This window comes from Anomalospiza imberbis, chromosome 18 (assembly GCF_031753505.1).
Source record: "Anomalospiza imberbis isolate Cuckoo-Finch-1a 21T00152 chromosome 18, ASM3175350v1, whole genome shotgun sequence".
Classification (NCBI taxonomy): Eukaryota; Metazoa; Chordata; class Aves; order Passeriformes; family Viduidae; genus Anomalospiza; species Anomalospiza imberbis.
The window spans coordinates 2,363,816-2,375,972 of NC_089698.1; the positions used below are offsets into that span (position 1 = coordinate 2,363,816).

Below are 12,157 nucleotides of genomic sequence, written 5' to 3' on the forward strand. Positions count from 1 at the left end.
AAATCATGTCCTTACATTGCCAAAACTGCTAAAAAGTCATCAACAATTTTACCTGAGTAAAAATCGTATGGATTTTTTTCCCTTGATCATCAGTTTGTAAAATTAGGACAGTCTGTAAAATTAGAACAATGTACTGGATATTTTGATTTCAAGATAAAGTAATATGAATCTCCCCTTTGATATTTACACTTACCCAAGCATAAAATAAGATTAGTTCATTATAATCACAAGCAAACTCTGGAAACAAAAAGAAATCTTTATCAAAAATCACCTTAGTGACCTCAACACAGTCTTGGATAGATTGCACAGTCATTTTTTCAATCTCACTGGCACTAGGTTGCAGGGTTATCTCAGGAACAGATAAAACAGCCTCTATTTGTAACAGTGGCACGTTTGCAAGAACAGTTGCATTAAAAGCCTGTAAATTCCTGAGAAAGGAAAAAAATAGTGTCAAAGATAGAAATAATCAGGTACTGCCTCCAGGAAAATGCCCAAGAGAGGCTGCAATTTTCAAGTGTATGCTTAGATCTGTAACCTGAGTTACCATTGATCCCAGCTGGAAACATTGATGTGCCTGGGGAAAAAACTGTCCCACTAAACTGATTTAATGTAAAAGCTTGTCTTGCTAAAAGAAGCTGTTGGAAGGAATGATTGGAGATATTTCAGTGCAAAAGGATCCTGAGACTGTGGTCGACTTCACTACAAGAGCCCAGACAAGAAATCAAGGCAAAGTCATCTGAACATGGATCACATTACAGAACATGGATGATGGGAAAAAGAGATGGTTGGGAAGCTTAGACAGATATTACAACAGAGCTGCAATGCTGTACTGCAATAACACCTTGCTTGTAAGAAAAGCCTTTATAATATCTTGCTCCAGTACTGGCCTCAGCCACTGCAGAACAAGTAAAACCTTTGTTCTTGGACTTGTGCCCCATGCAGTACAGGAAGGCACCTGGCATCCAGACACCAAGTTCTCAAAATCATGTTCTTCAGGAGAACAAAACCTGGATTTTAGAGATAAACCAGGGAAGTGCAACTACATACACTGCAGCAAACATGTCTTATTTCTCTCTTCTGCCAACAACATGCCAATATTAATTTTTTCAGAATTTGAGTTTCCTCTCTACCTTGTTATCAGTTCTCCATTCTTCATAGAAAAAAAAAATCAGTAGAAATACAAATCTCCCACAAACTGTAAGTCACTGATGGGTTCAAACAGAATGTCAGCACACACACTCATCAACAGATCCAGGAGAACCTGGAAACCCATTAAAGCAAACAATTCACTTACCTCACAATTAACTGTGTCAACACCTGATAGATCCTGTTTTCCCAATATGCATAATAGGAAGCTAATTTTGGAGATTTGCCAGTGTTTGTATAGGCAACTCGTCTTTCCACTTCTATTAGCAGTCGTGGAATTGCAGAATACTTTTTAACCAGTTGTTCCACATCTTTTGCTTGCTCACACTTAACATAGTCAAAAAATTCTTTTGCTCCTGCAACAGATACAAAACCTAGCATTATTAACTGCAAAAGATCAAACAGTTTTATACACTGGAATAATTACCTGAGTTTTATTTGTGAACATGAAATTTATCTTATTTAATGATTAAAAAAAATCTTCATTTATTAATTCTTAATTTATTTATATTTCAACCCTCTGAAATATGGATTTTAATCAGATTCAACCATTTAATAGCAACCTTTTTACAACTATGAAGTGTTGAAAGAAATTTGATCCATCACCCACTCAAGTGACAGAGAGATCTGGCAGACAACCAGCTCGCTGCCATTTCCATCTGAGGAAACCAGTTCCATCCTCTGTTACACCCTGAATTACTACTATAACCAGTTTTGGTAACAATTAAAAGGGTTGATCTTAGCAACTAAAACCACAAAGTAGCAGATAGAGAAAAATAAAACACCACAGAGCTTGGAAATGAAAATATAAAGACTTACCAGGACATTTCTCACCATTTTTTGAATGTGGAAACTTAAAAAGATTTGTTGATTCTATGGACCAAAGTTTGCTGCTTATGTCTTCAGAAATATGATGAATCTGATGGACAAGCAACTCTAATCTCCCAATGGTTTGTGTACATTGGACAACAAATTCACCAATACCTTGAAATAAATCATAACTATTTGGTTTTTTTTCTCTTTTAACAAGTATTTCACCAATGCATCAAAACTGCCACAACCAGACATGTTTTATCTCTAAGAATGACCCAAGGTTCTGCAAAATCATAGATTGAATGTTTTCTCAGCTAATCCTTCATCTTGTTCCATTACAGCTTTTAGCTAAGGGTTTCTAACCATCTCCACTGTTTTAAATATAATAAAAACACAAGAAATATCTCCTGGATCAGAGTTTGTCTAATCAGCTATTCCGCCCCTGTGGCAAGAGGATGGATCATATGTTCTGCCATCATAAAAACAGATTGCAGAACTGAGGAGATTTATTTTAACTAAAAATAAACATCTAAGGCCATTTTAAAATAGTATCTCCATTACCTATGGACTTCCATGTGAGTCTTTTGTGCCCTGCTTTCAATATTCTCCAGAGTTCCTGGACATAGTGATCAAGAAGTTTGGTTTCTGCTTCATTCATCATCTCCATTAATTTGTGATAGCGATCCAGCATGTCTTTTAATTTATTTGTGTACCTAAGGAATGTAAGAAATGCAAAAGAAGAAAACACAAAAATTATGATTTTCTTGAAAAACAGCCCTAAACTCCACCAAAGAGCAGAGAATTTCCATTGTTCTATTCAGACTTCCATATAAAGCAAAATTTGCAGAACTAACCAGTGAATATGTATTGATTATAAAAGTAATTTATTTCCCATTGAAAACAAAGAAAAGTTTCATATGGTTCCAGTAGTAGCTGGACAAACCTCTTGTGCCCCATCTCAGAAAGTTATGGAGAAAGCCCCAGTTTGCAGCACAATAGTGAAATGAACAGGTGAATTTTAAAATCCATTTAGGAACCTATTGGCACATCTGTGTGCTAAATGTCTGCAATAATTTGGACACAACTGACTTATCCAAAGGTGTACAGGAAGAATGCAGTAGTGAGTTTAAATGAGCTGAAATCTGAATGTCAGAAACAATTCATTGCAAATTGTTCTCCTCTCAGATTTGGACAAGTCGTTAATTTGTATAACAGTCCTACAGCATAAAGGATGCAAAGAGTGCCAGAGAAAAGCTTATCAGTGCAACATGGCCATTAGAAATTGTACCCTTAAAAAAAAGAATCACTAAGGGGTCTCATGTTTCCAAAATGTGATGACTCAGAGCCTGTTCCTGGACTGAAATCACTTGAAATGCAGCCATAAGCCTGTATGTGAGCAGATACTCTGTTACAGCCTTACCTAAGGTATTTGTCTTCCTGTAATGCCACATATCTCGCCATTTCTGGGACTGGAAGCCCTAGCTGTTCCATGTACTTTGTTTCATTGATAATCTCTTGGATTTCAGGAGAAAAATTCAGAGCGAAGCAGACACTCTTCCTGGTGGTGAGAGCCTCATCTGTTGCAGAGCTCTACAACACAAGAAAGCAGCAGAAAAGAGAGGAGCAACAAACTTACATTACAAGGTAAAGGTGAGCTTTTGGAGACATTTGAGAAGGTAAAAGTCAGAATGACTGACACTCAGAGCTTGTGGAAATGCCTTTAAAATTTGATAGCAGCCTCAGCATTCCTGGTTCAGAAATTACACAGAACTACCTTATCAGTTGTCAATCTCAAGAAACAAATCAAATCACCTCTGTTTACACACTGCTGCAACCAGTTACAATAGAAATCCCACTGGAAATTCAGAGTCAGACAAAAGTTTAGTAGGAACAGGATTCTGCTGGAAACCTGCCTCCACCTAACTTCAGTCCCAAGTACTGTAGCAATGTCCCAAAAATGTTCTACCAAAACCTAAAAATTAACAGGAACTACAGCACAGAAGAACACACAGAGAAACACCATTCAATCATTTGCCAGGTGATTCAGGAACTATGTCTTATAAAGGACCACAAACAATTCTGAGCTCAAAACCTTTTCTAAATCCGTGTTTAAAATATTACTCTCAGAAAATTCTCGCTGACCATCAGGTAGGTTTCAGTTTTTCCCCTCAGAGAAGCCTGGTACACAATCTTCCTACATTTCACCTGCTCAGAAGTCTCTGGATTAACATTTGTTGCAGCCCCATCAGCAACAAGAGTCAGTAGAGTATCTTTCAGTAACAATGGAAGCACGTGTTCTGTCCTCTCTCTCCACTGGTGGTATTTTTGATCTTCATACTGGCCCATTTTCTTGGTCACTTGGAGATATATTTGCTGCACCTAGAAAGAACAACTCTGTATAACTCATTTTAAAGATCATGAGAAATGTTTAACTAATCCATCCTCATATGGTCTCTCAATATGGTTGCTGGTTTTTATTAGATAAGAGAACAAGTAACACCCTGTAATTAATGCAGACACTGGAGAATCTGGGCTCTTGAATTATGTAATTGATTCCATCACCGTCTCCCTGGGAAACAGAGGGAAGGTTTCAATCCAGTTTTCACATCTAACACGGCTTGCTGTGTGCAAAGTCTTGCGACTTCCCCTCACATTAGAGCACTTTCACATCTTTAGAAGTGTATACCAAAAGCGTTTCTTCCTTCATCAAGTACCAAAAAAGACCCAACATACTTCCTGTCCACGTTTAGAGGCAAGCAACTCCTCTTCTTCCTGGAATCGAGTAATGGTGTGTCTGATCCGATGGGAAAGGGATCGGGACCAGGATATTGCTCCAGCCACTGGAGGATGGTTCTTGTACAGAGGTGGAGCCTTGAGGTTCTGAACAAAGATTTGCTCAACAATTTCAACCTAGAAGAGAATAAAATATTGCAAGGAATCATTTTCCCACTGCTTGTCCATGATCACTGTCTGATACACAGCACAAATTCTGAAGCTAATTCCAGCAGTAGGATAAAAATAATTATTTTGTCTTTATTTCTCTATCTTGTGGAGCTGCCATTACGGCAGCATGTTCTGTACGATTATGTTTTATTTTTAAGTTTAATGTTCTTTGAAATATCAAGAAACCAGCTGATACGAAAAGTTTTCCAACATACAGTCTTCTACATTCTAGCCTTCCAAAGTTGATCTATGACACCTTCTGATCATATTATGAACTTGGTCATGACAAGAAAGCTGTAGGGTATAAAAGATCAATTTTCTCAGGAGGGTTGAGCTGCTGTTTACAAGGTGCAGGAACAGCCACAAGCCTTGTTGCATTCAGAGCACCTTCCTCTTCCCACACAGTGTCTCACATATGCAGATGTGCACAACATTTCAGCAAATTGACCAGACTATTTCTCCAACTTGGTCCCAAAAAAGGAGAGCAATTATCATGTTTATTTATAAAAGTTTTCCATCTTTTACATAGTAAATGACACATGCAGGTATTTAGACATATAGAGATTTATGATTTTCATTAGGTAAAGAACTTCATTTTCTGGATAAGAAATCCCTAAATTGAATACCTCTTTACAATATTGCTCCAAAACAACACTGAACTTTTTCATTAACTGCTTATTAATAGTTTCAGGAATCTGGATGTGTTTGTACTTTAACAGCAGGTCAAAAGCAGTTTCTGCCGATCGAAGGGTCGTGAAAGATTCATCAATAAACCTTGTCATCTTTTCTTCAATATCCTAAACAAAGGAAGAAAGCAAAGAAATCCTGTCACTTAGAAATTCATCCTGCAAAACCAAGAAAGGGTGGCAAAATGAAAATACTTTTTAATAATACTTTTTTAATAAGAGCACTCAAACTTACTTTTACCGTTTTTTGGTAATCACATTATATGGTACTTACCAGAACATCTTCTCTAAATTCTTCCATAACAAATGCCCAGTCACGTGCATTTTCCATGCTAAAAGGGTCAAAGGTCAGGTCTTCCATAGGACTAATTACTATTTTTACTTCTCTCTGTAGTTCATCAACACACTTTGGATTTTCTGTCACAGTTATCAGTTCAGGAATAAATATATTGTGAAGCTCTTCATTAACCTATTCATTCACAAGAACATACCATAAACCTTTCTTTTTCATATTTTTTCTGCCACTGAACACATTACTGTTAAATGTTTCCTTTAAAAAATATCAGCTACTCAGAGAATGATCAGTTTGTGCTGTGATTTAAATCTCAAATATTTTGAGACACTGAAAAAAAACACAGCAACAATCTACAAGCCCAGCAGTTCAGTTGTTATAACAGATAATACTCAGTTATTAGTCCTTTTCACTCCACTTTACACACAGTTTATTGATTGTCCATATTGCTAATTACCCTGACTTAAATTAGCCTAAATGCAGCATCTCTCCATTCATAGGTTATTCTGCAATTAATACACAGATTGACAGATGGCCACATTTTATATTATAATGTACTTAAATGGTATTTTATCTACCTCATTAAGGTGGCAACCCATGAAAATCACAAACGTGTGAAACAGTTGCTGCAAGTCTCTTATGTTCACATCATGTACACAGTAGCACCTTTCCCCAACCAGTACCTGGAGTAAAGTTATTCCACCTCCAGCTAAATGTAGTTTTGTTGGAATCAAAGGCACCGCTCAGGTCTCAAACACAAAACAGAAAGTTGTTAACAAGTCTACACCGACAACACAAAAGAATCTCCTCTACAGAAGAAGACAGTGATTGCACAATCTCTTTATTTACTGTCTATATTCCTACCTGAAAAATATCATACAGATCTTGACAGATTGAAACCATATAATCCGTTTTGTCAAATAAACGTTTCACGTCAAATTTCCAGTATCGCTTACTTCCCGACGCTTCAACTTGGATACAGGTAGTAAAATAACATTTTTTCCATTGTTCAAGAGTGTTTTTGGCTTCTGTTATTTTCTTTTTTGCAGTAGCTGAGTCTTGTCTATTAATCAAATCAACACAGTTAAGATATTATAGATAGAAATACTACAGATAAAAAAATTCTATCTCAACTGGAATAATATACCCTGGTTTAGCAGATTCTAACGATACAAAATCTAGGCAAAACTTATAATTTATTTTCAATGTGATTTTGAAAGGCAATATAACTTGAGGAGTGATTTTGGTTATATTTGTGCCACTTTTTTACCTCTATCTTATCTTTCTGTTGGTTTTATTGGTTCATGTTCTTTCAATACAAAAGAGGACAAGAACCTATTTCTTCAGGGCTGATTTAGTAATTTATGAAAATTTCAAAATAGACTTTTAATTGACCTTCTAATACAACTTAGATAGTTGAAAAATATGGACACCTCTTTGGTGGAAGTATCATCTACTGCACTTTGTGTGAGGCAAGCAAAGCTTTTAATAAATACAGCCCAGTTAAAGTGAAACCCAGCACTTACTTAAAGAGTGTTTGCAGATCCACAACTCGGCGCACTCTTTCAGAAATTGCCCAGGAAATTCGTTCCAAGAAGGGCACCATGTGCACATCCTTGTTGTAGTGCCGTGACATGATCCACACCAGTCTCAGGGCATTCAGCAGGGAAGGGATTATATTTGAGGTAACATCAACCCCAGTGCCAGCTGATAAATTCTATGAAATGCATATTGTGGGTAAGATCTCATGAAAACATACTAATTCATATTCAGTAAACTAATGTTTATTCTGGAGATGCTTCAGGTTATGAAAGTCTGTCAGATTATTAAGTAAATAATCTGGACAAGGAGACATCCTGGTGCATAAATAACACAGATGGTTAAAGATGTGCAAATCTGCACCTTTTGCTCCAAATGATTTTAGGTCCTGATTTTAAATTTTGGCTGAACTCTTTGCTTGGATGATTTTCAATACAATTTAAATTTTGAAACATCAGCTGTAATGTGTGGTAGAAAGTACCTAAAAAAAAAAAAGGAGCAGAAAAATCATTGTTTTCCCCAGTTCCGCTATTTCATCAAAACTCCCAAGGCTGGACTACAAACCAAGTGCTCACAGCTCTGAGCTTTCAAACATTAGAACCATTGAAACTCATACAAAATATGCACCCCTTTTTAAAAATTAAATATAATTTGTTAATCTAGAGTATATCTTTATTGCTGTGAAAAAAGTGAAAAAATAAACAAGAGATGATTACATCAACAGAGAAACCAAACTCAGATAAGCACAGTTCAAACTTCAAGTTTTCTCAAGGGCAGGTACCTTCAAATGGCGTTCAAGAATTGAGAGAAATTTGGCATTATCTTGAGCTTCCATGTGATGCTTTTTGAGGTCACTTAAGACTATCTGTAAATCTCCAGTAAACTCAGATTCAGCTTCCTGCAGTATTTCCAAGACTTTTTGCACCTCTGGAAGCTTTATCTGTTCAGTAAGAGCCCTTAAAGTAGCATTATTTTCACGCCAGAGGTTAATCTCTGCAAGTGGACCACTACCCTACAAACAACGTGGAATCAAATAAAAAAAGACGAATTACCATTATGCAAGACTGAATATTTATAATCAGGATTATATTTGTTCCTTCTTTTCAATAAACTCTATGCTGAGATAAACTTGATATGATTCAACTATGCAAAAAGCCAGGCAGAAGGAGATCCCTGAAATAAAGAGCCTTACACACACTGAAGGGAACTGCTTATGGGGAGTATATCCCTGAGCTTATGGCTTTTGCACAGGTAACTTTATAGACACAAAATGCCTCAGCATGTTTAGTGGTATTAGTTATACATACATTTGCAGAGTCAAAACCTGAAAATAATTTTTTTTTCTTTTGTTTGAGATCACTTTTTTGCAAAAAAAGAAAAATATAGCTGTCTATTTAAAAAAAAAATTTACTCAGTGCAGCTTTTAGTACTTCTCGGCTCTTCAGAAGAGAGCAGATAACAAAAGTCCCTTAGTTTTCCACAGTTATCCTATGTGGGTAGGATCTGCAGTGAATTACTTAATATTTTATTTATATTCTACTTCCCAGAGCCACACAGTTCCTCACTACTTTTGTTCTCCTTTTCAAGAATTAGTAAATGGTTTTCCAACAATCAAACATGAAAAATAATTAAAAATAAACACAGTTCTTGTGGGGAAATGAAGCAAAGTCTCCAGGAATAACAGCATCTTAGTGTAATAGGTAAGGTTACCTGTGGGACCTTTTTCAGTTGTTCCTCCAGAACTCCAGATATTAATTTCTGCCAGGTCACGGCACAGATTTCCAGAGACTGAACCACTTCTGGAACTGTGGCAAGAACAGTCACTTCTCCATCCAGATTTACAGTGGGCATCTCCAGTTTAAGATGTTCTATAGGAAGAAAACGCACACAGAATGAACTGCCTTGTAGTGGCAGCATTGGTAATGTGGCACCACTGGGTATGTCTACCCCCACTCTTACTCCAAAACTTTTTGAAAGACTTATCACTGATTTCATCCATTTCTCCACCCTGCCTGCTATGCTTCAGGGTGGGAAAAGCACAGCTGGTATCAGCAAAGAGCAGCTTTAATCAAATCTATTTGTTGTTCTAAATAAAGCCACTCTCAGGTGAGCCTCGTTCTACTGCCATGTGCTGTAATCACCGCAGTGCTGGCAGAGGCAAAACATTCTCCTCACCTGGTATACTCAGCTGAGTCTCACTCCTCATTACAGGATTAGAGTCCTCCAGTGACTTTCTAGGCTCAGTCTCGGGTAAATTCATTTCTTCAGAATCTGTGTTTTCACTGTCTGAATCAAAGGAAGTTTTCTCAGTCTGCTGCTGACCATGGGAGAGAGCTGGTGAAAACTGCTAGGATTGAAACAGATGCCATAGATTAGATGGTTCATATTAATAAAAAAAAGCTTACGAGCAATTCACCTAACCATTAGATATTGTTCTAAAATTTAATTTAAGTGTGTCTCCTTCCATTTCACATCCTTAGCATCATTCTTTCTGCCTCAAGTTCTGCAGGGCAATAGCTCCAGCATGCCTTTATGAAAGTCTGTGAGCACAGAAATAGAGGTGTCTGGTGTCACACTCTTATATTAAATTAATTATTTAAATAGAAATTTATATTAATAGAAATTTAATATAATGATTCTCAGCTAGGGGAAAAAAGTGGGGAAACAAAATATCAAATAAGCATTCACAAATACTTCATTTTGGCATATGAAGGTCACTTATTAAATATTAATATTTCTTATGTATAATCCATATAATAGGATCCATATAATCCATATAAATAGGCAAATCACTCCTAGAAATACTCAAGATTCTATATAGAAAAGCTGTCACTCATTTACCTGTGAGATGGCATTTCGTAGCATCAAGAGAGTATCATCAGTCAGCATACCAGACTTTATCACTCGAGGAAGAATCTCATTAGCTTCAGTCAGGTCTTTAGGTACAGCAACTGTTTCTAAACAGTATACAAAATAATTAGTATAAATCTAATTAATTGATACAGAAAGTATAAAGTAATTTTAATAATAAATTAAAACTCCAATAAAACACTACTAGGTTTGGTGCAAGTCATGTTCAAAACTAGTACTGGTTTTAATAGTGCAAATGCTTTTTCAGAAAGGGCAGAAAAATAGTTTAGCATCATCACCTGGTTTTAAATCTTTACAACTCAACCTGATAGTTAGAATATAGTTTTCTGTTCAAAAGAACCTTGGCTTGAATTGAACTCTTACTCTACACACAGAGGAGGAAAATCTTGCACAGAAATGCTGTTAAATGACAAAGCATCCAGGACCCCAGCTCTATTCTGAGTGTTTTCCTACCCAGTTAAATAAGTGGGATGTGCGCTATCCTGAGTCCTCATCTCTATCATATCTTCACAATGGGAAGTGCTGTTTAATGCAAAACTGGAAACGCTGAGGCTGCAGCTCTTCAGGGCACATACCTTTGGTGTCTCTCAGGAAATATAGAGTAGAATTTGACACAAACTCTTTGGGAATTTCATTAAAAGCCACATAGAAATGCTCACTCGTTCCACCTGCAAGTGCCCAAAAGCAAAATGGGAGTAAAGCATGATATAACACTGCAGAGGGATGATGCAAATCCCACAAGTAGAGGGGACAAAATTCTAGAAATGGGTGGGATAGAAGGGGTTCAGGAGAACACAGCCCAACCCAAGGGATGGAAAGGCAGGAAAAGGGGTAAAAATAGGAGTGAGGGGCTGCGACTCAGCAGATGGGACAAAGAGGGGTTTGAGGAAGGGGGAAACAGGGAGCTGGGGCCAGGCAGTGCCCAGGGAGAGCTCAGCGGGCCGGGGCAGCGGGACCCCCTCCCACCCGCTCCTCACCGGCCGGGCCCGGCCGCTCGGCCCGCCGCCGCAGCAGCAGCGCCGTGCCCGCCCCGCTCGCATCCTCGCTGCCCTCGGCGCCAAGGCCGAAGAAGCGCAGCACGACCCGCGCATCCTCGCCGCGGCTCAGCAGCTCCTCGAAAGGCGCCGGATCGCTGAGACCCAGCAGGGAGAGCGCCCGGTCCCGCAGCCACCGCACCCGCACATCGTCCAGGCTCATGGCGGCAACCGGCCAGACGCCTGCCGGTGGCCACGGCAACGGTGCGGGGTGGAGCAACGGCTGCTGCCCGCCTTCAGCCCGCTTCGGGAGGCTCCGCGCCCGCCTCAGGAGGAGCCTCGAGCGGCCGCGCTCCCGTAGAGTCCGCCCCGCGCTACCGCCCGTCGCGGGCGCTGCTTCCCCTCAGTGCCCGCCGCTCCTCACGAGCGCTGGATCCCCGCAGCACCCGCCGCCCCTCACGGCCGCTCGTTCCCCTGGACACCGGCCGCCCCTCACGGCCGCTGGTTCCCCTGGGCACCGGCCGCCCCCCCTCACGGCCGCTCGTTCCCCTGGGCACCGGCCGCCCCTCACAGCCGCTGGTTCCCCTGGGCACCGGCCGCCCCTCACGGCCGCTCGTTCCCCTGGGCACCGGCCGCCCCTCACGGCCGCTCGTTCCCCTGGGCACCGGCCGCCCCTCACGGCCGCTGGTTCCCCTGGGCACCGGCGGCCGCCCCTCACGGCCGCTCGTTCCCCTGGGCACCGGCCGCCCCTCACGGCCGCTGGTTCCCCTGGGCACCGGCCCCCCCTCACGGCCGCTCGTTCCCCTGGGCACCGGCCGCCCCTCACGGCCGCTCGTTCCCCTGGGCACCGGCCCCCCCTCACGGCCGCTCGTTCCCCTGGGCACCGGCCGCCC

At 40.2% G+C, this 12,157-nt stretch overlaps 1 protein-coding gene across 8 annotated transcripts in view; it reads right to left on the reverse strand.

The window, feature by feature from the left end:
• The window catches only part of DNAH10 (dynein axonemal heavy chain 10), a 50,288-nt gene extending 38,636 nt beyond the window's left edge, over window positions 1–11,652 (reverse strand). For 5 of the 8 annotated variants that reach the window (XM_068208348.1, XM_068208347.1, XM_068208349.1 and 2 more), the window contains exons 1-13: window positions 9,130–9,351; window positions 8,201–8,431; window positions 7,407–7,597; window positions 6,745–6,943; window positions 5,863–6,057; window positions 5,529–5,699; window positions 4,693–4,869; window positions 4,165–4,338; window positions 3,380–3,549; window positions 2,521–2,672; window positions 1,966–2,130; window positions 1,295–1,502; window positions 272–428 (exon numbers count right to left, since the gene is read on the reverse strand). In XM_068208348.1, the coding sequence (XP_068064449.1) occupies window positions 272–428; window positions 1,295–1,502; window positions 1,966–2,130; window positions 2,521–2,672; window positions 3,380–3,549; window positions 4,165–4,338; window positions 4,693–4,869; window positions 5,529–5,699; window positions 5,863–6,057; window positions 6,745–6,943; window positions 7,407–7,597; window positions 8,201–8,431; window positions 9,130–9,336 (2,397 nt within the window). In that variant the 5' untranslated portion in view covers window positions 9,337–9,351. Of the gene's footprint in view, window positions 1–271; window positions 429–1,294; window positions 1,503–1,965; window positions 2,131–2,520; window positions 2,673–3,379; window positions 3,550–4,164; window positions 4,339–4,692; window positions 4,870–5,528; window positions 5,700–5,862; window positions 6,058–6,744; window positions 6,944–7,406; window positions 7,598–8,200; window positions 8,432–9,129; window positions 9,352–9,603; window positions 9,767–10,260; window positions 10,377–10,865; window positions 10,959–11,267 lie in introns of those variants that run through there. The other 3 variants (XM_068208355.1, XM_068208352.1, XM_068208354.1) reach the window with 3 other exon arrangements.
• Window positions 11,653–12,157: the final 505 nt, after the last annotated feature.